The following is a 25,034-nucleotide window of genomic DNA, read 5'->3' as shown; positions in this document are numbered from 1 at the left end:
CTATTCATTCAGCAACTACTGTGTGCCAGGGAATATAGAGAATGCAATGAAATACAAGACTGTTTTCTGAACTCCAGTCTTAGCATCTAGTTCAGATTAAGAGATATATACACATGAAAAGATAATATAAGGCAAGAGTTATGACTGTCTGATGATCCGTAGAGACAATAAGCACTATCAGAGGTCAGAGGTCAAAGCTCAAATCACTGCAGGGGAGGGTGGTCAGGGAAAGTTTTATGGAGAAGGTAGGATTCGATCTGAGTCTTGAAGAAGGATCTGCATGGTGGGGCCTTCCAGGCGGCATAGATGGCATGAGCTAGGCCAAGACAGGAATGTATCAGATATATTTTGGGGATCTTTGAGCAGCCCAGTTTGGGTGTTGTGCTTGCAGCTAGTGACACAGTTACTTAATGAATGATTACAGCACTGAATTGAGAGAAGGATGTAAAGATAAGTTAGTGGCTGATTGTGGTGGACTTTGAAAGCCAGACTAGGAAGTCTGAATTTTAGGCTATAGGCAATGAAAAAGCATGTAATTGTTTAAGCAAGAAAATACCATAAGAAAAAGAGTGTTTTCAGAAAATTAAACTTGAGGGTGGGGAGGAAGCAAGATGGAGTGCCACCTAAATGGATCTGCAGCATGTATAGCATAGTACTTGAAGTCAGGAAGTTGAGTACAAGACTGGCCAGTGACAGTTTCTAACTGTGTGACTACAGACATTCGGCTTCACCTTCCTGAACTTCAGCTTTCATTGATCAGTCATTTAAATCATGTCCAAGTCTTCATGATCCCATTTTGGGGTTTTCTTTTTTATGTAAATTGTTCTTTATTTCTTTTTTAAATAATATTTTCCCCCAATTACTTGTAAAAACAATTTTAAAAAATCCATTGGTTTTTTTTTGAGTTCCAAATTCTATCCCTCTCTCTCCTCTCTACTCCCTGAGATGGTATAGGTTATACATGTGCAATCGTGTAAAATATTTCCATATTAGTCATTTTGTACAAGAATAACTCAGAAAGAAAGGAAGGAAGAAAAGAAAAGAAGAGAAAAAGAAAAAGAGAAGAGAAAGGAAAAAGAAAAGAAAGGAAAAAGAAAGAAAAAAGAAAATGCTTCAGTTTGTATTCGGATAATATCAGTTCTTTCTCTGGAAGCAGATAGCATTTCTCATCATGAATCCTTTGGGATTGTCTTAGATCGCTGGTATAGATGAGAATAGCTAAGTCATTCACAGTTCTTCATCATACAATGCTGCTACTACTGTGTAAAATGTTCCCCTGGTTTGGCTCACTTCACTTTGCATTAGTTCATATAAAACTTCCCAGTTTTTTTTGAAATCATCCTGCTTGTCATTTCTTATAGTACAATAATATTCCATTACAACCATATACCACAACTTGTTCAGTTCTTCCCCAGTTGATGGGCATCCCCTCAATTTCCAATTCTTAGCCACCACAAAAAGAGCTGCTAAAAATATTTCTGTACAAACAGGTTCTTTTCCATTTTTTAAAATGGGATACAGACCTAGTAGTGGTATTACTGGATCAAAGGATATGCACAGCTTTATTGCCCTTTGGGCATAGTTATTTTGGAATTTTCTTGGCAGAGTTACTGTAATGATTTGCTATTTCCTTCTCCAGCTCATTTTACAGATGAGGAAACTGAGACAAACAGTGTTAAGTGACCTGCCCAAGGTCACACAGCTAGCAAGTGCCTGAGGCCAGATTTAAAGTCAGTAAGATGAGTCTTTCTGACCCCAGGCCTGGTATTCTATCCACTGTGCCACCTAGCTGCCCTATATTAGTTGCTTCATAAATTCCTTTTCAGTAATGGATTAAAATGACCATCAGGTAAATGTTGGAGAAGATATGGGAGAGTTGGAACACTAATTCATTGCTGGAGCTGTGAGCTGATCCAACCATTCTGGAGAGCAATTTGGAACTATACCCAAAGGGCTACAAAAATGTGCATACCCTTTGACCCAGCAATATATCTTCTAGGACTGTATCCCCAAGAGATCATAAAAATGGGAAAGGGTCCCACATGTACAAAAATATTTATAGCAGCACTCTTTGTGGTGGCCAAAAACTGGAATTAAAAGGATGCCCATCAATTGGGGAATGGCTGAATAAATTGTGCTATATGAATGTAATGGAATACTATTGTGCTATGAAAATGATGAACAGGAAGACTTCAGAAAGACCTGGAAAGACTTATATGAACTGATGCTGAGTGAAAGGAGCAGAACCAGGAGATCTTTGTACACAGCAACAACCACAGTGTGCGAGGAATTTTTCTGGTAGGCTTAGTACTTCACAGCAATGTATGGACATAAAGAATTCCAAATGGACTCGAGACAAAATGCCTTCCACATCCAGAGAAAGAACTATGGAACTGGATCGCAGAATGAAGCAGACCATTTTCTCTTGTGTTGTGTTTTGTTTTGTTTTATGGTTTCTCCCATTTGTTTTAATTCTTCTCTGCAGCATGACTATGGTGAAAATGTATTTAATAGGAATGTATGTATAGAACCTATATAAGATTGCACACTGTCTTGGGGAGAGAGTGGGGAAGGAAGAGGAGGGAGGGGAAAAAAATCTAAGATATATGGAAGTGATTGTAGAAAACTGAAAGCAAATAAAATAACTTAAAATTTAAAAAAAATTAAATGACCATCAGGCAATAGAAAACTCAAGCCTGGAGCCCAGGACAAAAATCACAGCTTTGCCATAGGAACTGTCCATGTAAACGGGAATGTAGAAGCCATGGGAATGGATTATCAGTCACCAAGAAAGACACTCTAGAGCATGAGCTATAAATCTTTTGTGAGTCATGGACCCCTTTGGCAGTCTGGTAAAGTTTCTGGACCCTCTTTCAGAATGTTTTTAAATATGCAAAATAAGTGAAACAATTGTATTGAAATACAATTACCCACATACAGATTATATATTCATAATATATAACATATTCATATTATAATAAACAGTTATATATAATACACATGTATATTGAATAAGCTCTTAACTGGGGGTCTGTGAATATATATTATATCGTGTATGCATTTATGTATGTATAACCTGGACTCAAGTTTTTCTTCTATCTTTTCCCAGTAAATGCAGGTGTTTCCCAAGGTTCAGCCCTCTATACTTCTCTCTAGAGTAGGGGTGCTTAACCAGGGGCTTGTGAACATACATAGTTAATCCTCGTTATTTGTAGATTTCATATTTGTGAATTAGCATACTCTCTAAAATTTATTTGTAACTCCAAAATAAATAATTGTAGCTCTTTCTCAACCATCTGTAGATGTGCAGAGTGGTGAAAAATTTGATTCAGTGCTTTCACAATAATTCGCAAATGTACAGAATAGCAAAAAATATGAGTCACCTGATGTGCATGTTCCCAGCTAAAGTTGAACATGGAGATATTCTGCTTTTTTGTTTCATCTCTCATAAATTTATTTTAAAATTTTTATTTGATTTTTTCCAATTACATGTAAAAACAATTTATAACATTCATTTTAAAATTATGAGTTCCAAATTGTCTCCCTTCTTTCCTCCTTCCTTAAAAAGGCAAACAACTTGATCTGATCATCTCTCATATCATAAACAAATATCCTTTTTATACTTTTTTCACATATTTGTACTTTTTGTCAATGACTTCCTGGTTTAAAATGGCCCCCAAGCATAGTGCTGAAATGTTATCTAGTGTTTCTAAGCACAAGAAGGTTGTGCTGTGTCTTACAGAGAAAATAAATGTGTTAGATAAGCTTAGTTCAGTCATGAGTTATAGTGCTGATGGCTGAGTTCAGTGTTAATGAATCAACAATATAGTACATTCAGGAAAAAATTTGCCAATCTATATATACATGAGGCAGCTCTGAAAAGTGCTAAAGGGAATACTGTGACCAGATGCTTACAGGAACCTAACCATGTATTTCCCCTAAGAGTAAAGATTCAATATTTGTTAATTCAATGTTTGTTGTGACTTTATAGAAAATGACTAACATGGATGACAAGAATCAGCTGTATATACATATATAATATACAAATGATATAAAACTATATCATATATTTTATGTACATGTTCATAGATCCCTAGTTAAGAATCTCTACTATATATTTTATATGTATAAATATAGGTGTATACGTACACACACACACAAACACACACGTATAAAATTATGGACCTGTAGTTAAGAACCCTTACTCTAAAGGAACAGAAGAGGAAGAGGAACCATAAACTATACATATAGAATATATATGTAGATACCATAACTATGGATATGTTTATGGACCCCTGGTTAAGAACCCCTACTCTAAAAAGAACAGAGGACTGGCTGAACACCTGTGTTTAATGGGAGTGCTATAAGAGGAACATGAAAAAAACCAGCTTTAGAAATAATTTCAGCCAGGAACGTGCAGCATACCTTCTGCTTGGAGGCTGAGGCTGGTGGATCACTTGAGCATGGACATTTTAAGTTGTAGTAAGACTAAACCACTTGGGCATCTGCACCAAGTGTGGCACCAGTACCTGGGAACTTGGGGTGGGGAGGCACCTCCAGGTTGCCAAAGGAGAGGCAAAGCAACCCAAGTCAAAAACAAAGTAAGTCAAAGTGGTGGCATAGAGAAGAAAGGGAGGGAGGAGGAGACAGAGGAGAGAGAGAGGACGAGGAGAAACTATTTCAAAGAAAACTTCACTAACTTCCAAATCACAGAGTTAACACTGACAGTTAATTTCATTGTCTCAAGGCTGCTACATTGAGAAGGCTAACTTCTACTCAGTCAGTACAAAAGGCATCAGATTTCAGGTCCATTCACATCAACAAGCTCTCTGTAGAATTCTCATGCCAGGATCTGAGTGACAATGACAGGGTAAGTCAATGTTATGGGTGGCAGAAAGAGGTGCCAGGACTGTTTGTCTACATGGAATTCAGGGCTGGCAGGTACTGCAAGGCAAGGGAACAGGAGAATGGCAAAAGCAGAAATCAGGAATCCAGGCTATGGAACTGGGGCACAAAGTGTCAGGAAATTAGAGAAAAGGAATAAACAGGATCAGTATCTTGGAGCAAAGTGTCAGAGCAACAAGGATGGATGACTAGCTTGGACCAGGCTCATTGCATACTCCCTGGTCAGGACTTGAAGGTGTCTCAGTGTGGATGGGTCTGAGCCTAAGGATAGAGATAAACAGATACCCACAGCAGGATCAGAGTGTGACATAGGAGTGGGCAGTATTGCAGGTATAATAATAGTAGTATTCACTCTAAAACTTCAATAAGCATTTACTAGTCATTTATTATCTGAGTCAGGAAGACCCGAGTTCAAATCTGACCTCAGATACATACTCACTGTATAACCCTGGGCATGTCACTTAACTCTATTTACCTCAGTTTCCTTATCTGTAAAATAAATGAGCTGGAGAAGGAAATTGCAAATCACTGCAGTATCTCTGCCAAGAAAACCCCAAATGGGGTCATGAAGAGTAGGACACAACTGAAACAACAAAATCACTTATTATGTAAAAGACACTATACTAGGAGCTTGAGGGGTGAGGGGGTAGGGCGATGGGTACAAAGGTAGAAATAAAAAATAGCTCCAGTCCACGAGGAGCAGGGCAAAAACAACTAAACAGTTAAGTACATGAGATAATTTGAGGAAGGTGAGGGTGCCAACAACGGGGGAAAATCAAGAAATGTTTTTGTGTAGCATGAGTGCTGATCCATGAAACGACAGGGAATTCTAGAGGCAGAATTCTAGAGGAGGAAATGTATTCCAGGCATGGGGAAACATCCTGTACAACATCAGGGCTGAAATGTACGTAACATGTGTATGAAGGGTAATAATGTGAAATAAGCCAGGCAGGGTAAGCTGGAGGCAGATTTTGTAGGGTTTGAAATGCCAAGCTGAAAAGTTTATTTTTTATTCTGAGGGCAACTGGGAGTCAATGAAGATTCTGGAGTAAGGGAATGGTGACATGGTGAGAACTTAGCTTTAGGAAGATTATTTTTGCAGCTTTATAGAGGATGAACAAGAGAAGACAGGAGTCTAATTAGGACTGACAGCTGTCAGTAAGCCACATGAGGAGAAGGGTTAACACATTGTTGATCCTTATTCAATGTTCCCTACTCTGTCTTACTCTTTACTCTCAACTCACCTCCATGAAAACCTCTTTCTAAGTTAATCTTCCCAGTTCTGGTCACTGGAATCACTCTGGAAACCTCAGAGGATCCAAAGCTGAAAGGATAGTCTAGGTTAATTCCCTTAATTTTATAGTTGAGGAAACTGAGGCCCAGAAGTGAAGTGACTTGATGAAATTCACATGGATATTAAGTAGAAGAACTGGGATATGAGTCAATTCTGTGATTCCAATTCCATTTCTAGTCCATCGTATGACCTCATTCTTAATGTGTGTAAAATTAGGCAGATATTACTTGAATAGCTCTTTTTCACATCATCAATATCATTGTCTTTCAATGTTAATGCCTTATATTTATTTACTCAGAGTTTTTCCTATGTCTCCAATCGAACTGGGAGTCCCCCCAAGGGGAAGAACTATGCCTTTTCCAATGGAAGGGAAAGTAGAGGAGGACAAAAACTCAATTCCCACCCACCCCCAGACTGGGAGCTCCCCAAGGCTAGGGAAGCTCTTTCCAGTTACATCTTTACCAACCTTTTCCCCTTCAAGACAGTCCAGCATACTTAGCTAAATATAATAGGACACTTTTTTTTCTATCCTCCCAAATACCATCATCACTCCTGCTTCTACCACTACCTCCAACTTCCACATTTTCTAATTAAAAATAAAAAATCTTGTCAGGTCAAAATAAGAAAATCTTGACATGCCAAGAACATCTTCTCAGATTTGGAATCTACTAAAGGCATGAACTTTCCAGCATTGTTCCTTCTAGCTTTGTTAATGCAGGGCCAAAGGATTGTGCTAAATTGAGTAATAAGCTATGAAGGAATTATAAACTAAAGATGGAAAGATGATAACTCTCCTTGGGAGAGATGGGGCAGTGGGGGACAAGGATCAGGAAAACCTTGATTAAGTGGGTAGCATTTGAAATGAGTTCAGAAATATGGACAGGTTTGCTATAGATGGAAGTGAATCAGTCCCAAAACACTCTGAGTTCCTTAAGATCCAGAAAGACCCCAGTTTGGCTCTTTAAGTGGATGAAAAGCAACCAGCAGCTTGATTTCTGAAACACCAGCCTGGGGAACAGAGTGCAGTAGTGGGGTGTCAGGCCCTAGGAAGGGGTCTGGCCTCAGGTTAGGGAAGGAACAGTGGAGGAAGGGTGAGTTCTGGCACTCCAGAAGGAGGTGAGTAGGGAGGGGATATACTTACTCAATCATCACATGTATTAAGGCTACAACTCAGTTCCAATTCAGCAGGCACGCCAACCAGCTTCACTCACTCTCAGCCCATCATCTCACCAGCTGTCTTTACTAATATAAATAGATTCCTTTGGCATTGGCAATCAATGGCCACTGATGTTTTTAGAATGTTCAGTTAAAAAAAAAACGAATAGTCCCGGCCTCCAGGTCCCTCTTCCTCCTCCTGATAATTAGGGGTCCACTCTCCTAAGCAAAAGAAGCTGGGGGATTTCCAAGATAACCTCTGTATCAACACTCCCTGAAACCACAAACACACAGCTGGAGGAAACTCCTTCAGGACAAAATAAACTGAGATCCAAAGGGCAGCAAGTGGGGCGGTGGGGGATGTAGCAGGACACAGGATGAGAGAAGGGGCAAAAAGGTCTGAGAGTGCCAGTCCCCCAAGGCAAAAAGCTAAACCACTGTTAGTCTGTGAGGGCAATTTGCCTTGGCTTATTAATCATCACCAGAAGCAATATTTAGCGATTTCACTTTAATTCGACTCAAAATACTTTATATAAATAATCTCCTGAATCCAATTAGGGAAAAAGAAAACTTTCCGTCTCAATTATTTAACCATTTAATCCTAAAGCAGGCTTTATAGTACAGATGTCCTCCCCTTCAGTATTCTGATTTTTTTTCTCTTTTCTTCTGGCGGGGGGAAGGCGGGGAGACTACCGAAAATGAAAGTCTCTCCTATAATTCAGAGTCAAAAGACACGGGGTAAAGCAGGTTAGAAAACGGGACAAGTTTTCTGCTTTTTCCTTTGCTGCCTCAAATACCATTTAGTTCCTTTATTTCTTGAATACCTTTCTCTGACTACAAGATGCCCTGGCAACACCCTCCTTGATTTCTGCCTAGTCTCAGGCTTTTCCGTCTATACCGCCTCCCGCATTCCGGGGAGCCCCCGGTTCTCCGGTCTAACGTGAGTCCGACACTGGGACGATCCCTACAGCTGCTGGACAGAGCGAAGATAGCCCCAAGTCTCCCCCTCCCCCCGCCGGAATCAATTCTGAAATGCACACTAATCCCTACAAATTCTCACAGTCTGCTCCCTAATCTCCCTAATCCCGGAGAAAGCCGCCCCAGCTTTGCCTGGCCCCGGCTCCCTATCTGACAAGTACACAACCGGCGAAGTGAAGCAAATGAGCCCGGCGGTAAACCCGGGGAGACCTTACCCACCCGGCAGCCTCTCCCCTCGGCAGGTTCCATAGGAGGCAGCACTGACTCCACCAGCAGCTTTCCCACTTCACCACTTAATTGCACTGATTTCCTTTCCAAAGTCCATTCCCAGGAGTCCCAGAGTGCAAGGAGAGCAGAGGGAGCGAGCTGTATCACGGGCAGTAAAGGATAGACCCAGGTCACAGGAATTTAAAAGGCTTTTGTTCTGATGGGGCTCACAGATGTTGCAACTGGGCTGCTAACCATTGAGCCAACTTGGCCCGGTGCAGTCGATCTGTTGTTTTAACCCACCGAGCTGGAGTGACCTTTGTAGCCCTCTGCAGCTACGGCCTGGCTGGATTTTCAATGGAAGCCCTGGGGGACCAGAAGTGGAAGCTCACAGGTTGCTACTTGTTTAGAACTGCAGATTCCAAACTCTGTGTGTGTGTTGTGTGTGTGTGTGGGAGCAGAGTTTGCCCTAGTGGGCTCTTTCCAAAAAAAAAAAAAAAGAAGAAGAAGAAAAATAAAAATGCAGAAATGAGAGTCCTTTGACTGGGCCAAGAACATCCCCAAATCCACATCTGGGCTGGGAACACTACTACAGCCCCCAGCACCCTGGCACATCTGGAGTGGAAACAGCATCCCCAGGTTACTAGGCACGTCTGCCTTCTGGGGACAGCTCTGCCCTCTCAAGCAGAAATGTTATAGGAATAGATTCCTTCTAAAGTAGAGACAACGTCTAGTACAAACACATTACACACTGTTCTGAAGTCCCCTGAAGGGATTGGGGACCAGAGTTGAAGCAGGCTCCCTAGGCTGTGCACATGCCATCCACATGAGCCTAATTGGAGGAAGACCTTACAGAGGCCAGCCCTGGTAGACACTTAAAGTGGGCCCTTGGTCTTCAGGTTAAGAATCATACTCGGTTCATTAGCTCTGAGCACCTAGAGATAAGAGCTGACATTATAGAGTACCTTAGGGCTTAATTATCTCTATGCAGAAGATACCCCAGTCTTCATATCCAGCCCTAGGCTTTCTCCTGTCAAACATCTTCCACTGGAGATTGACACGTCCTACAGTCACCTGAGACTGAGACACATCCAAAAAGAGTCCATTCTCTTTCTTCTGGAACCTATACTCCTTGTCTATACTGTTCTCTCGTTATCACCATCGTATTAGTCACTCAGCATTCTCCCTGACTCCTCACTTTCCTTCATCCCACATATCCAATTAGCTTCCAACCTTTGTCTTTTTCATCTCCACAATCTCTCTCATATCCATCCCCTACTCTCTACACTCATGGTAACTACCTAGTCCAGGCCCTCATTACTTCTCACTTGGACTATTTGCAGTAACCTCCAGATTAGTGTCCCTACCTCAAGTGTCTCTCCTTTCTAATCTAGTGCATTAAAAATCAATAAGCATTTATTAAGTGATCAGGAACTATGATAAAATACAAATAAAGGCAAAATAGTCCCTGCCCTCAAGAAGCCAACATTCTAATGGAGGAGATATTATGTAGTGGCAGCTAAGTGTCCTAGTAAATAGAGTATTGGACCTGGAGTCAGAAAGATTCAACTTCCTGAGTTCAAATCTGGCCACTTACTAGCTGTGTGACCCTGGGCAAGTCACTTAACCACATTTACCTCAGTTTCCTCATCAGTAAAATGAGCTGGAGAAAGAAATGGCAAACCACTTCAATATCTTTGCCAAGAAAACCCCAAGACGGGGTCACAAAGAGACAGACATGACTGAAATGACTGAACAACAAGATAATATGTAAGTAACCAGGTATGTGCAAGATACATACAGAAGAAATGCATGGTGATTTCAGAGAAAAGGTACTTCAGGGTGGGGAGGAAATTATACATGGAAAGATCTGCTGAAGAGCTGATGATTTGAGCTGAGTCTTTAGGAAAGTAGGAGGAAGGGGTAAGGAGGTAAGGAGGTAGAATATTCCAGGTATGACAGCCAATGAAAAGCTATACAGATGCCAGCATGATTTTCCCAAAGCTCAGACCTGAGGATGTCACTTTACTACTCAATAAGTTCCAATATTCAAATGGAAATTCTGTGGTTTACCTTTAAAGCTCTTCACAAACTGGCCCAAACCTAACTTTCTGAACTTTTGTAGCCTATATGAGCTGTTTAATATACTCATTCCAATTCCTGCTCTCACTGACAAGAAATTCCCAGAGCAAGGCCAATTAACTCTTCCCATGAAGGTTCTAGGGGTATCCTTGAGGGCTGAGGGTTGACATTCTCTAATGCCATTGGCTCAAGCCCTCACTGGTGTGCTTCCCTCCAAAATGGTTAATTGAGAATCATTTAGTCAATATATATTTGTAATGGATTTTGTTTTTCTCACTTTGTGGGGTGAGGGAAGAAAGGAAGATAAGAGAGAGAATTCAGAGATGAAAATAAAATAAGATTGGATTAAAAAAAAAAGAATCAGTGTCAGCCAGTCTTAAATCACTTTTTAGAAATGGGAATTTGCTAAGGTACCACAATATGAATAGTTGGTACAAGAAATCCACCTCTTCTCCCCCCAAGTAATGATCTGTTAAATAAGTAGAGAGATCAAGGGAGAGTGGGCTCAAGCTGAGGGTAAATTCGAAACAAAGGAGTACCCCGCAATTCTTGGTGACTAGAAGTCCTTCCATTCCCTTGGGCATGATATGTTCTCTTGACTGGGGTACTTCTAGAGTTGTGTCTCACTATGTCATTAGCTCCTGATGATGCCTATACTGCTGCCAGCTAAAAGAAGAATGCTGTTTAGGATACTGGTGGGAAGATGGGAATTCACCATCCTCTTTAAAGTTGGATATTTATCCTCTACTCAAGGTAGAGGGTAGAATCTGGCCAAAGCCTTCCACTCCACCAAGTGAGTCCTTCTCTGGAAGTTCGGCAAGAACACCACACTCACTCCAAATTTTGGAATTCTACCTCTTCTCAATTGAACTTGATAATTGATAGATGCTCCCTGGGTGTGGTCAGGTTTCCTCAGCCTATACGAATATGATTCTTGTGCAAGTGTGCAATGTCGTTCTAGTTCTAACCCTTTCAAACTTAGCCTGAGGTGTTTTGATTGATTATGAGATCACTGGAGCTATAATGATACGTACATTACTCCCATTCCTGTACTTTATGGACCAGATAAATTGGCCTTCCTTCTGTTCCTCACACATTCACTCCATCTCCTGCCTCCATGACTTTGTACTGGCTGTCTGCTTCATGCCTGGAAATGCAGTACTGTCTCATCTCTGTCATCATCTGTCTCTTAGAATCTCTTATTTTCCTCTGAACCCTATTAAAGTGACACTTTCTACATAAAACATTCCATGACCTCTCCTTCCCTGGGTGCAAGTGCCCTCCACACAAAAAATTGCTTGGCATTTATTCTGTTTATATTTATTTATGCACATGTCATCTCATTCAATAGAATATAAGCTCCTTGAGGGCAGGCCTTGTTTTATTTTTATCTCTGTATCCCTAGTGCCGAGCATAGAACTTGACATGTAGCAAGCCTTTAATAAATGACAAGATTGATCAATTTGACCATCTCATAGAGAGTCTTTATTATGTAGTGGAAAGAATACTACATTTTTATCAGAAGATCTGGGTTCAAATCTCATTATTATTATGATCAAATCTCTGATTATTAATTTTTTATGACAGTTGGGGTTAAGTGACTTGCCCAGGGTCATATAGATAGTAAGTGCCAAGTGTTGGAGGCCAAATTTGAACTCAGGTATGCCTGACTTCAGGGCCAGTGCTCTATCCATTGTGCCACCTAGCTGCCTCCTGTCATTTATTATTAATGTAACCCTAAGCAAGTCATCTCTCAGACTCAATAAAATGAAGAGGTTGGATTAGATCAAAGGTGTCAAACTGCTGAGCTGGAACCAGATTAAAATGTAATTAGGAATGTTCAAAAAATAAATAAGAATACAAGAGAACATAGACAATGTTAATTTGTGGTTTTATAAGTCAATATACAGCTATAGGGATCATTATATGTGGTTTAGTGCTGAGAGAGATGATCTCTAACGTCCCTTCCAGCTTTAAAATCTGTAAGCCTCCGTGATCTTCACAACAATACTATGAAGTAGGTATTATAAATATTATTATCATCCCCATTTTCCCGGAAAGGAAACTGAGGCTCATATAGGTTAGGCAACACACCTATGATTATAATTAGTAAGGCTTAAGGTCTAGATCTGGAATCTGTTCTGACTCAAAGTCCAATGCTCTTTCTATTATACCATATTAACTTCTATGAAGAAGGCAGAGAATAGCTACTGTGGCTGGTTTCCACTCTGCTCTTTAACTTCTTCTTTCTGGGATACATGATAGAAATGGGTAACTTAGGTCTCCATGGGAACCTCTCATGCTATGGTAGCCCCATGCTGGGACCATTTCAAGGATATCTCTCACTAGATGGAATTACTAACCTAAGTTTTTACATTTCCATGAGCTGAATGTTTCAATTGCAATTCTTAGTGTATCCGAGGGTCCATCTTGTGACCACAAGGACCCTCTTCTAGTTACCATCTCTTGCTCTCTATTCTGCCCCTTGTCATTCACAAACATATACATTCATTGGAAAGATTAAGTGGATAGAAAGGGGAGTTGGTGGGTGGATAGGAGAGAAAATGAAGCAATAGCTTCCCTCACTTCATCACCCCTCCCCCCCAACTTCTCTATCAGGTAAAATCATCCACAAACTAGAAAACAGAGAAAGGGCTTAAATGGTTAACTTGCTTGAAGTCACACTGGAAGCAGAGAAAACCCAGGATTTGTACCCAGGTCCTCTGACTTTTGATTACAGGACTCTTTGTCACTGCCATTCTCTTACTGTTACAGCACTGGTTAGATTGGATGTTCTATAGACTGCATTCAATTCCACATCTTAAGAAGGACATTGAAAAAACTGGCATCCATCCAGAAGACAGTGACAATGATAATGAAGAGCCTGGAAAAATATCCCACAGGAGGACTGACAGAAAAACTGGGAATATTGAACCTAAAAGAGGCACATATATCTTCAAAAATTTGAAGTTTTTTTTTAACGGAAGAGGGAGCCAATTGTTGTAACCATGACACTGTGTGTCAACTTACACCCATTTCAGATCTCCATTTTATGTTAGCTTCCCACATTAGAATATAAGCTTCTTGAGGGCAAGGACTGTCTGGCTTACTTATATTTGTGTCCTTAGTATTTAGCACAGTTTGGGGTACATGGAAAGCACTCAATAAATGCTACCTACCTACCTACCTACCTACCTACCTACCTACCTACCTACCTACCTATCTATCTATCTATCTATCTATCTATCTATCTATCTATCTATCTATCTATCTATCTACACAGCTAGGTGACTCAGAGGATACAGCACCAGGCTTAGAGTCAGGAAGACCTGAGTTCAAATCTACCCTCAGACACTTACTAGCTATGTGATCCTGGGCAAGTCACTTAACCCTGTTTGCCTCAGTTTCCCCATCTGTAAAATGAGCTGGAGAAGTAAATGGCAAACCACTCTGGTATCTTTGCCAAAGGGAGTCACAAAGAGTCAGGTATGACTGAAACAAATGCACAACAAACCTCCCCTCTCCCTCTCCCCCCTCTCTCTCCCCCTCTCTCTATTTCTCTCTCTCATCTATTGTAGTTCCATAAGGCAGAATTAAGGAAAATGTGTACAAATGACAGTCAGCATATCTTTACTAAACACCATATGCCTATGTGCCAGGTATTGTGACAAATGTTAATGTTACAAAGAAAGGCAAATAATAGGTTTTGATTTCAAGAAGCTCACTGTCTAATGGGAAAGCCATCATGGAAGCAACTATTTACAAAGAAGACATATACAGGATAAATTAGAGATAAGGTACTAGCATTAAGGGAGATGGGAAAAGGCTCGCTGTAGGAGGGATTTTAGTGGAGACCTGAATGAAGTCAGGAATCTATGATAAAAAAATGAGGGATAAGAGCATTCCAGGCATTGGGATGGTCAGCAAAAATGCATAGTCCAGAGATGGGAGTATCTTATTAGAAGAACAGCAAGGAGGCTAGTGTCACTATATTGCATAATATATGGAGAGGATTAAGGTAGGAGGACTGAAAAGGTAGGAGGGAGTCAGGTTATGAAGGGTTTTGAATGACAAATAGAGAATTTTGTATTGGAAACTTGACGTGACAGGAAACGAACGAAGTTTATTGAATGGATGAAAGGGGATTGACGTGACTAATGTTTTAAGACTATCAATTTGATATGGTGGCAGACCAGCTCAAAATAAGAAAAAAACCCTGTTTAATAAACAGAGTTAACTGTACTTGGCTGCATAGTGGAGAAGCCAGTTCCCCAAGGTATTCAAGTAGAGGACAGCAACCTCTGGAAGGAATGTTGTAGAGAGAAGAGCACCCTCAGGTGAATGGTAGACAACTTACCTGCTGTGATCTCTTTAAATTATAAGATTCTACTTTATTGTAAAGAGGAAACAGTAAGGGCTCGGTAGGAGGAAGGTAAAGATTGGGCGCTGACAGAACTGATACACAGGTGACAAAAATAAAAAAGAAGGCAAATCATCTGAAATAACCCAATTTTCAGGGTTGCACAGGTATGTTTAACTTTGAAAATTGGAGGACTAGTTCCTTCTTGCCCTGGTTGCTTGATTTGGATAAGGCCTTTTTGCTATCTGTCTCTCTAACCTTCCCGTCCAGTGGAATAGGCCCAGTCATTGCCCCTATTCCAGAGGTTTTGCCCTTGGGATCTCCCATTGGAAACCTTGAGTACCAGAGTCCCCAGGCCCCTAATTCTCACACACAAAGGTGACAGGTTCCCTTTGGTCCCTCACACTACAGTTCACCCCTGGGTCAGGAAGCCAGCCTCTCTCCCTTGCCCCAAGGTTTCCCAGGGCACTTTTCTTAGAAAACACATGAAAAGCGGAGGGCACAGGGAGCAGCTGCCCACTGCCAAGCCAGTCAGCATTAGCATCGTCAGCTAAAACTCCTGCTGGGCAGTGGGGGGCAGGGGGAGGGGAGGGAGTGGGAAGGTCTTCACATGAAAATGTTTGATTCCAACTCCCAGAAAGTTATTTTTACATTTTCTTAAAAGGGAATCACTTTTAAAAAAATCAAATCAAATTAAAAAGGCTAACCACACGCACAGTGTGAATTAGAGCAGCCTGGTATTTTGGAGTTGCTCCTTTCCTGTTAGGATTCTTGTTTAATTCCCAATTTAATGAGAACAGGATGATTCCAAGTCCTCTACAGTAACACGAACAAAGAAAGGCTAAGAGAGAGGAGGACTAGAAACCCCTCTTAGTTTCTCTGGTGGAGAGAATCTTTGTTCCAAAATAAATGAGCTGTCTAGTAAAGTAGTAAGTTCCGTATCTCTGGAGGTTTCAAGGACATGCTGGAGGACCACCCAATAGAGGATGTTGGATATTCCTTTACTGGTAGGGCTTGGACAAAATGACCTCTAAAATCCCATCCAACTCTGAGACACTGTGATTCTGGAACTTCTTTTATTTCTTCACAATGACTGGACTAAACTTTACTGCTAAATCCATTATTTTATTATGTAAAAGTTCAGGTCAAGGGTGGACTTAATTATAGGATCATAGATTTAGTGCTACAAGGATCCTTGGATGTCATCAAATCCAACCTGTTCATTTTACTGATGAGGAAAATGAAGCCCAGAGAGTTAAGTGACTTTGCTTAATGTCATGTAGGTAGTATCTGAGGTAGGATATAAACTCAGGTCCTTTGACTCCAAAGTCAGTGTGTTTTCTACTGTACTATATTTATCTTATCTTATATCATCTGGCTTCTCAAATGGCATCCTGTCCACTGGGCATGAGTTCCTCTATAATATCATTGACAAGTGGTCAGTTGACCAAGATGACTTTATCATCTCTTGATTCTATGGCCATCAATTATTTTTTTAAATGGGTTCAGCATTGCTTACATCTTTTTAGGTTGTAAGTGAATGACCATCACTGGGGGTGGGGGGGAAGGGGACACTTAGCTACTATGTTTCTCAAGAGAAGAAGACCCAAGTAATAAGACTGAAGCAGTTGCTCCTCCAGCCCTTACCACTCCCCCAAACTCAAAGGTAGATTGAATACAGCTACTACAAGTTTAATGAGAACAAAAAGTCTGTAAACAGAAAGGTGGGGAAAACTGATAGGTTAAACAGGGCTGATAAAACCAAATAAAAAATATATACCTGGGTCTGACCTCTCATCAATGCAGCATGAGTAACATACTATTTATTTTGAGTTAGTGACTTGGGAAGGTGGTCAATTTGACCACCCAGCTCCTCCAAGTCTCAAGATTTCAATCCCTTAATTAGAGGACACCTACCCAGAGTATGAATAGGATCAGAGATGGCTTTTCTAGGATGTTAGTAACATGAGGTAGCAGAGAAAAACTTCAGATAATAAAGGTAATCCCTGCACCACAGAACAAAGTGAGGAAGCACGAGCAGAAGGATGTTGAACAGGGAGTTCTCTACAGAGAGTCTGTAGGAGCTCTGATCAGGACACTATTTCTATAGGCAGTTAGAAAGAGAAGAGGGGATGACATGGGAGCATAGGAAACTCCACTGAACTCCTGATCCCATTAATCCTGGGCTAGGAGGGAACAATTCCACTGGCCTTCCATTTCTTTGGTGGAAAGTTAGTAAAGCACCTCTGTTACTGCATCAAAACCCAACCAATCTGGGGAATGAACTTTAACAAAATTCCATCTTCCATTAAGACAAAGCTCCTTGTCCTCCTAACTATTACCCTCTAAAGCTACCTTCAGTCTACTTCATATTTTCCGCTAGGGTGTAAGGGGTGTTCAGGAGGGCTAGCACCTGTGGTGTAAGGGCTTGCTGAGCCCTTTTCAGGGCTGCTCATCCACCTTTAGCACTCAACTCTCTCACTTGTGACTCCAAGAAGCTATAGTGTACACAGTGGCTTCACCCTGACTAGATGGACTAAATCAGATTAAAGGTAACCAACGGGCCTCAAACCCACTGGTGAGTTAAAGAGTTGTCTCCTTCAAGCATGTAAAGACTTCCCCTCTCTGGATGAGAATAATTTGTTCTAGTGGCCAGGAGGGCAGCTGTAGCAGTCTCTATTGAGTGCTTAGATCTTAGTCAGACATCAAAGATGCCAAGATCATCCAGTGCATCAGGCCATTACCAATCATTTTTACTTTTTTCTTGCCACTGGACTTTGATGACTCTGGAAGACAGAGTGAGACTGATGCAACTCTGCCTCACTTAAATTCAATTCAAGCAGGAATGAAGATATCATCCTACAATGTCACTGATACTCTTTGAAATGAAGGACAAACATTTTTCTAGTACAGTACATCCCTCCCCAGGCTACCTTCTGATATCTCCACAGGGCATTTTCTACCATGCCATTGAAGTATCTTCATCCTAGAAGCTCTTTCAACCCCTGGACTACTCAAATTGGCATGTACCCTCTCCTCCTATGTCCTTCCTTTCTGATTGGGTGGTTACTGCTGGAACTTCCAATTTAAGGTGCAGACCCAGGACAAATGTCTCTTCTTCCATCTCCAGACTGCACAACTGACTCTTCTCCATAGGATTTTCTTTGTCTTCCCCCCACAAAGTTCCCTTTTATGTTTTCTCTTCCTCCATTAGAATTAGAATCCTTGGGACAAGAATTGTCTTTCTGTTTCTGTTGTAATCCCATTGTTTAGCTTCGTGTCAAATACATAGAAAGCAATTAATGTTGTTTAGAACCAATGACACAAGGTCTTCTACTTCACTCTGTCTTCCAGAGTCATGGAAGTTCAGTGGCAAATCAAAAGTCAAGATGACTAGGGATGGCCCAATGCAGTGGATGATCCTGGCATCTTCTATGGCTGACCAAGCTCTAAGTCCTCCACAGCATTACTTCAGCTGCCTTCATGGCTGTTGGAACAAGCTGTTCTCATCCGCTCATTCCATGGGGAAAGTCTTCATATAGTTAGGGTAGACACCTCTCTAACTCACTGATGTGTTTGGGGTATGTCATTTACCTTCAACCTGGTTAGTCCATCTTCAGAGATGGTATACAGGGTGCCCATCTACAGCTTCTTGGAGCCACAGGTGAGAGGACTGTGTGTGTGTGTGTGTATGTGTGTGTGTGACAGAGGGGGGAGACCCCCTTGGGCAGCCTAGTAAAGCCTATAGAAAACTTCTCAGAATAATGTTTTTAAATGCACAAAATAAAATCCATGGGATTACAAAGCGGTTATATTGAAATACAATCATCAGAATATTAAAAAACCATGGACCCAACATTAAGAATGTCCACATGTCCTGAATTACATACATACTGTCTTTCTCATAGAATATAAGTTGTTTGAGGACAGGATTTGTTTTTGCTTTTGTCTTCAAATCCAGTCCATGCTAATGCATGGTAAGGTAAGTGCTTTAAAATGGTACTGATCACTTGATTTAAAATGTAAATGAAGGGGAAGAATTGTGGGAAAGGAGAAGGAAGAAGGTGATCCATAGTGAAGCAGAAGGGCTGAGGAAATCTGAAGAGATAAAAATATTAGGGTTAGTACCAGCAGCTAGAAGACGAGCTAAAAAATGGAGGTGACAGGTACCATACAAAAATTCCAATTATTTCACAATTTTTTTCAAAGGCTGACCTTACCCTCTCCTCCTTCCCCCAAAAACTGGATGAGAAAAGCCCATCATCCCTAGAGAAATCTCAGGGAGTTTCCTGAGCCCCTGAGGTTCCTCTGTTCAAAATACAGGAAAAGGAAAGGGATCCCACACAGTACCATTCATCTCTATTTACAGGTCTGGGGAATATGGGTTGAGACAGCTTCCATAAGGCGCTTGTAAAGAAGTCTAAGACCCACCATGTGTGAGAATCAAGAATTTTTCTGAAATAATGCCTTGCGGGGGGAAAGTGAGGGCAAACCCCAACACTTGAAGTCATGGCAGCTCAGAACTGGAAGGGATCTTGGAAATCATCATGAACAACTTTTACCTGAACAGGAATCTCATGAAAATACAATGACAAGGAACTATCCAGCCTTCACCTGAATCCATCTAGTGTCCTTTCTAAAGCAAGATACCCTGAACTGACAACATACTCCAGATACTGCCTGACCAGGACAGTGAACATGAGGACTTATCGGTTCACCTGGCTCACACTTCTTATCTGTGTGATTATGATATTGTTTCTACTTTTTAAGTTTTTCAGCTGAATAGGGATAACAGAACTTGTACTCCTTACTTCACAGGGTTATTTTGAGGGAAAGGCTTTGTCAGTACGGAAAGACTTTAAAATTCTGATCAAAACAGTGACCAGTCATGATTTCAGAAGATGAAGGATTAAGAAAGGGTTGATGTGTTAACTTGTTTTCACTAACTACATACTTGTTTGTTACTAGGGGACGTACTTTTGGGAAGTGATAGGAGAGGGAGTGACAATTAGGTAGAAGAAAAATGAATTCAAGAAAGTATTTTTAAAGGGCTTTGTAATCTTTAACACATTTTGCAAATAAATGTGAGCTGCTGCCACACTCAGGAGTACTGTGAATTACATGTTTGAGCCCTCTGGCCTACAGCACCAAGTTAATTGTCACAAAGCCACTCTGGGTCAGAGGCAAGACTGGAACCCAGCTCTCCCAGACTTCAAAATTGGCTCTCTATCCCCTAAGCCACAGTACCTGGGGGTATGGGGATTAGTGGGGTGGGAAATGGGCAAAAAATTCCTAAATAAAGTAGTTCTGGTCTGGAAGCACCATTTCACCCTGGGCTGAGAGTGGGAACAAAGGATACACAGAAGCCATCCTTCTCATAGCCCCCACCAAGATCATCACCTCTTCCCCTACCTTCCTGCTCCCTTTCCCCCTAGTAAAAAATCCTAGGAACTAGAAATGTTATTTTTCCATCTTTTCTTCTATCCATTGCCCAGAAAAATAGATACTGGGGTTAGCAGGGGGGGAAGTGAGGAGAAAAAATGGTAGAAAATACAAGCTGATTTCATTCAGTTCTCAATTAAGTCTTAGTTTGCAACCTTGGCTGTTGAGAGACATGACTGACTCTTAGCAATTCAAGCCTTTACAAAATTCTAGATACAAAGCCCCAGAGGGAGGAGGCTGTTACTTCTTTCATTCAACAGAATTATGTTTAATGAGAATCTACGGGTCTAGCTCTCTGCTAATTGCTATAAAAGGGAAGAGAAATACAAGGATCCAGTCCCATCCCTCAAGGAATTGGCAGTTTGTTAGGAAATATATGAAACTGAAAGTTCCTGTTTTTCTTTTTTGTTTTTATCCCCAAACACAGCACTGTGCCTCAAACATAAAATATTTGAAAGATGCTTGGTGATTTATTATTTTTTTCTTTTAAAATCTTTGTTATAAGAGAGGGCTCACTAGGTAGAAAAGGAAAGTAGGACTATAGTCAGAATATGATATTAACAAAAATTAAATGATAGGATATGATATAATGACAGATAGGTGGCACAATGGATACAGTGCCAGGCCTGGAGTCAGAAACACTCTGCTTCCTTCTTTCAAATCTGGCCTCAGATACTTACTAGTTCTATGACCCTGGGCAAGTCCCTTAACTTGTTTGCCTCGGTTTCCTCATCTGTAAGATGATCTGGGGAAGGAAATGTCAAACCACTCCAGTGTCTTTACCAAGAAAACCCCAAATGAGCTCACAAAAAGTTGGACATGACTGAACAACATATAATATAGCACAATACATGATGATATGATATATAAAAAATTATTTTTAAAATCCAGATATTGTAGCTTCTATGATTTTATCTTTGAATCATAAAAGAACCAACCTATGAAAAAATTCAATTGCTCTATCTATAATAGCAAAAAACCTATATAAACAATGTATATGTTTAATCATTGAAGAAGAGAGAAATAAATTAAGGCATAGTAATGTAATGGAATATCATAGTGCAATTAAAAAAGAAATAAATATGAAACATTGGAAAATTCAGAAAGACATGTGCCAAAATGAGGGTTAAAGTATTGTAGCATCACAGATAAAGGAGAAATCATTGTGGCCTAGAGAAATGGAGGAGGTTTTACAGAGAATGAGGGGCTCAAGAGCAGGTAAAAGGTAATGACCAATTGGGAAAGGGTTAAAGGATAGGAAGTGGCAATTTTAAAAGGAAGAAATCCAAGCTATTGGTGGTTATATGGAAAAAATGCTCCAAATCAGCAATAATTAAAGAAATTCCAAAGTTCTACCTCACATCCATCAAATGGCAAAAATGACAAATGTTGGAAGATTTGCAGGAAAACAGGTATGTTATTGTATCTGAAACTATGAATTGTTATAGCCAGTTGGGAAACCAATTTGGAAATATGCCCTAAAAGTCATTCAACTGTGGGAATCCTTTGACTCAGAGATATCTACCTCTACAAGGTCTATAAGATCAAAGAAAGGGGGAAAGGACCCATAGGTACCAAAATATTTATAAAAATTCTTTTTGTAATGCAAAGAACTGGAAAATATAAGGAATGCCCATCAGTTGGGAAAATGGCTGAAACAATTATGATACAAGAATGTAAAGAAAAATTCATGCACCATAAAAAATGATAAAATGAATAATTTGAGATAAACCTGGGAAGACATATTAACTGATGCGGGATAGAATGGGCAGAACCAGGAGAATAATTAGTTTTTTTCTTTTTCTTTTCTTTTACTTTCAGGTTCACATTCATCTTTCTCCTACCTGTCCCCCTCCCCTTGGGAAAGCAAAAAAAATAATAAAACCCATTACAACATGCGTATTGAAGCAAAACAAATATCCACATTGATCATATCCCCCACTCAGTCCTCCAAAAAAACTATACTTTAATCTGTCCTCTGAGTCTGTCATCTCTCCACCTGGAGATGCATCCTCATCATGAATCTTTTGGAATGTTGCTGGTTGTTGCGTTGATATTTGTTTTTCAGCCAAAGTCTTTCCAAGATATTTGTTTTTACGATATTGTTGTTACTGTTGATAATGTTTAATATAAAATTTTGGAATAATTTCTTTGTTCTCTCTGAGGCGAACTCGGAGAATGCCTCTTCCTCTGTCGGCAGAGGCCAGCCAGGGCTGACTCTGCATTCCTTGGAGACCTTTAACCTATGACATATCTTGAATAATGGGTCTTTCCTTTGTATCTTATTATCTATAGACACATACTATGTTGTGGCATGTTAGTGGTAAAGAGAATATAGACATCTTGGGTCATAATTTCTATTGAACATTGTTTGCCCCTTCCTGTGTCAGTTATCTGTTTAGGGCAGGAAGCCTGCCACTTACTAGTGGTGGGATTTCCTTCCCTTCTTGTCACCGAGACATATGTTTACCCAGCTTGGAATCCCAACATTTGATTGACATTGTTTTGTTAATTGTCTTGTCTTACTGAATTTATGATTTGCTTAGTTAAGAGAGTTTCCTCCTCATGGCAAAATGTATATAAGCCAGAAGATTTCTGCACTGGGTAGCCAGAACATTTCTGGCTCCATAATGCATTATGTAACTGTTTTTTTTATGGGGAATTGATCAATTAATTAATTAAATCATAAAATGTATGCATTTAGCCATGTTGCCTTTTCTTCAACAAGTTTTCAGGTCAATACTGTATAAGTTATTCTCCTGGTTCTACTCAATTTGCTTTGTATCAGTTCATATAGGTCTTCCCAGTTTTCTATAAAACCTTCCCCTTCATCTGCTTATTTAGCACAATAATATTCTACCACATAAATATACTATATCTCCTAACAGATGATAAACTCAAGATGCATAATGAGACACATTTTTGGACATGATCAATGGGGGAATTTGTTCTTTTTTCCACATATGCATATGTAGGGAAGGGAATGTAGGAAAGAAAGGGGAAAAAGGCTTGTTCATAAAGAAAAACAAATAAAATTTCCTAAAGTTGATAAGTAGCAGAGCTGAAATTTAGTTTCTAAATAAAGCATCCTCTTGTATCCCATGGTGCTGCTTCCTTACCCAAAATCACACTGGTATTAAGTGGTAGATATCCTAATTCCAAGACCAGGGCATTCAGGTATCACACCACACCACACTCAATGCAAGTACTTATTGCAAAAGTCTGGGAATGACTCAGGTGAATTTGGTGAGTCTCTTGAAAGCTTTTACAAGGCTAGAAATGCTTTACATCCCCTTATCCATGAAGATTTCCTCTTCATAAGATAAGAGATCACCCTACCCTCTCATACTGGGACCAACAGAATAGGGGCTTACCTTTCTATGGCTTTTTCTCATGCAGTTAGCATTTTAATTCAGGCTGCCATCCTACAATGCATACTCCCTATAGCCTCAAGCCTCAAGCGCCATACATTAGGGTACAAGGAAGAAGACACTTCTTTAAAAAAAAAATTACTTATTCTTAACATCAGTGTCAATGTGTTCGCAAAGTCAATGTCCTCCCACATTCTTCTTGGCTGTAGCCTAAGCCTTCCCCCACAGGAGTGCCTCTAGCTCCACAGAAAAACAATTCATTATTATTTGCAGGTTCTTATCTGAGGTCCTGGGAGGCACCCTCAAGCCAAGGTTTATTTGCCCAGAAACAAAGATCAGGTTCAGACTTGGCTCAGTCTTCTTTACCGGGCTACCATGGGGTGATTTGTATCAAGGTCATTTGGATACACTTCCTCTCAGTCATACACAGGAATCTACAACAAACACTTGTGTTTAACTGATCCATCCCCTGATCTCTAACCAGGTCACGCCATGCAAACAATCCTTACTCTCAAGCCCTGAAATCTGTGGACTTCCTAAACCTGCTCCTCCAGCTAGGGAGTTCTCTCCTTTCTAGGCCTTGGGGGTGGGGACTGTTTCACTTTTGTTTTTGTATCCCCAGTGGCTTAGCATGACCTCTGGCATATAATAGGTGCTTAATATATACTAATATATTGGCAGACATGCCAATGGCCTTTTAACTTTTTGTGTGCCAAAGATCTCTGGCAGTCAGCATTTTTCAAGTACATAAAATAATGTAGAGAACATTACAAAGGAAAATAATTTTACTGAAATGCAGCTATCAAAATGTCAAAACAAAACAACAAGTTCGTGATCCTCAAGTTAAGAACCTCTGCTCTAGGTGTTCAGGGCCCCCTTCATCTGCTACTTACCCATGACTGCCTCAATCAAATCCAATTCACTCTCAAGTCAAGACATCACCTTCATAATGTCATTGATTCCCTTCAGGAATAGGACAAAAAAACATCACCACCACCACAACTGGCTACTAGGGATGGCAATAAGTCTTGGCATCCCATTTCTTTCACTTAACATGGAGTAACAACTCACATTTCTAAAATACTTTAAGACTTTTCAAATGATTTCATCAGGATAAGTTAGGATAATAAAAGTACTATTATGCTTTACGAGGAGAAAACTCAGCCTCAGAAAGCATGTATGATCTAATACTGGGACTCCAACAAAGTCCTCTTTCCAATATAGCATGGTAGGAGAATTT

At 40.3% G+C, this 25,034-nt stretch overlaps 1 protein-coding gene across 4 annotated transcripts in view; it reads right to left on the bottom strand.

The window, feature by feature from the left end:
- Positions 1–25,034, bottom strand: part of MYLK (myosin light chain kinase) — a 454,770-nt gene that overhangs the window by 300,064 nt on the left and 129,672 nt on the right. Inside the window, exon 1 of one of the 4 annotated variants that reach the window (XM_072613763.1) lies at positions 8,548–8,950. The exons of 2 other annotated variants lie outside the window; for them this stretch is intronic. In XM_072613763.1, coding sequence (XP_072469864.1) covers positions 8,548–8,581 — 34 coding nt within the window. In that variant the 5' untranslated portion in view covers positions 8,582–8,950. Of the gene's footprint in view, positions 1–8,547; positions 8,951–25,034 lie in introns of those variants that run through there. One more of the 4 variants, XM_072613767.1, reaches the window with a different exon arrangement.

The sequence above is a fragment of the Notamacropus eugenii genome, chromosome 5, assembly GCF_028372415.1.
Source record: "Notamacropus eugenii isolate mMacEug1 chromosome 5, mMacEug1.pri_v2, whole genome shotgun sequence".
In the NCBI taxonomy this organism is placed as follows: domain Eukaryota; kingdom Metazoa; phylum Chordata; class Mammalia; order Diprotodontia; family Macropodidae; genus Notamacropus; species Notamacropus eugenii.
Note: the sequence above shows the minus strand (reverse complement) of the source record. Positions and strands in the feature narration are given on the sequence as shown.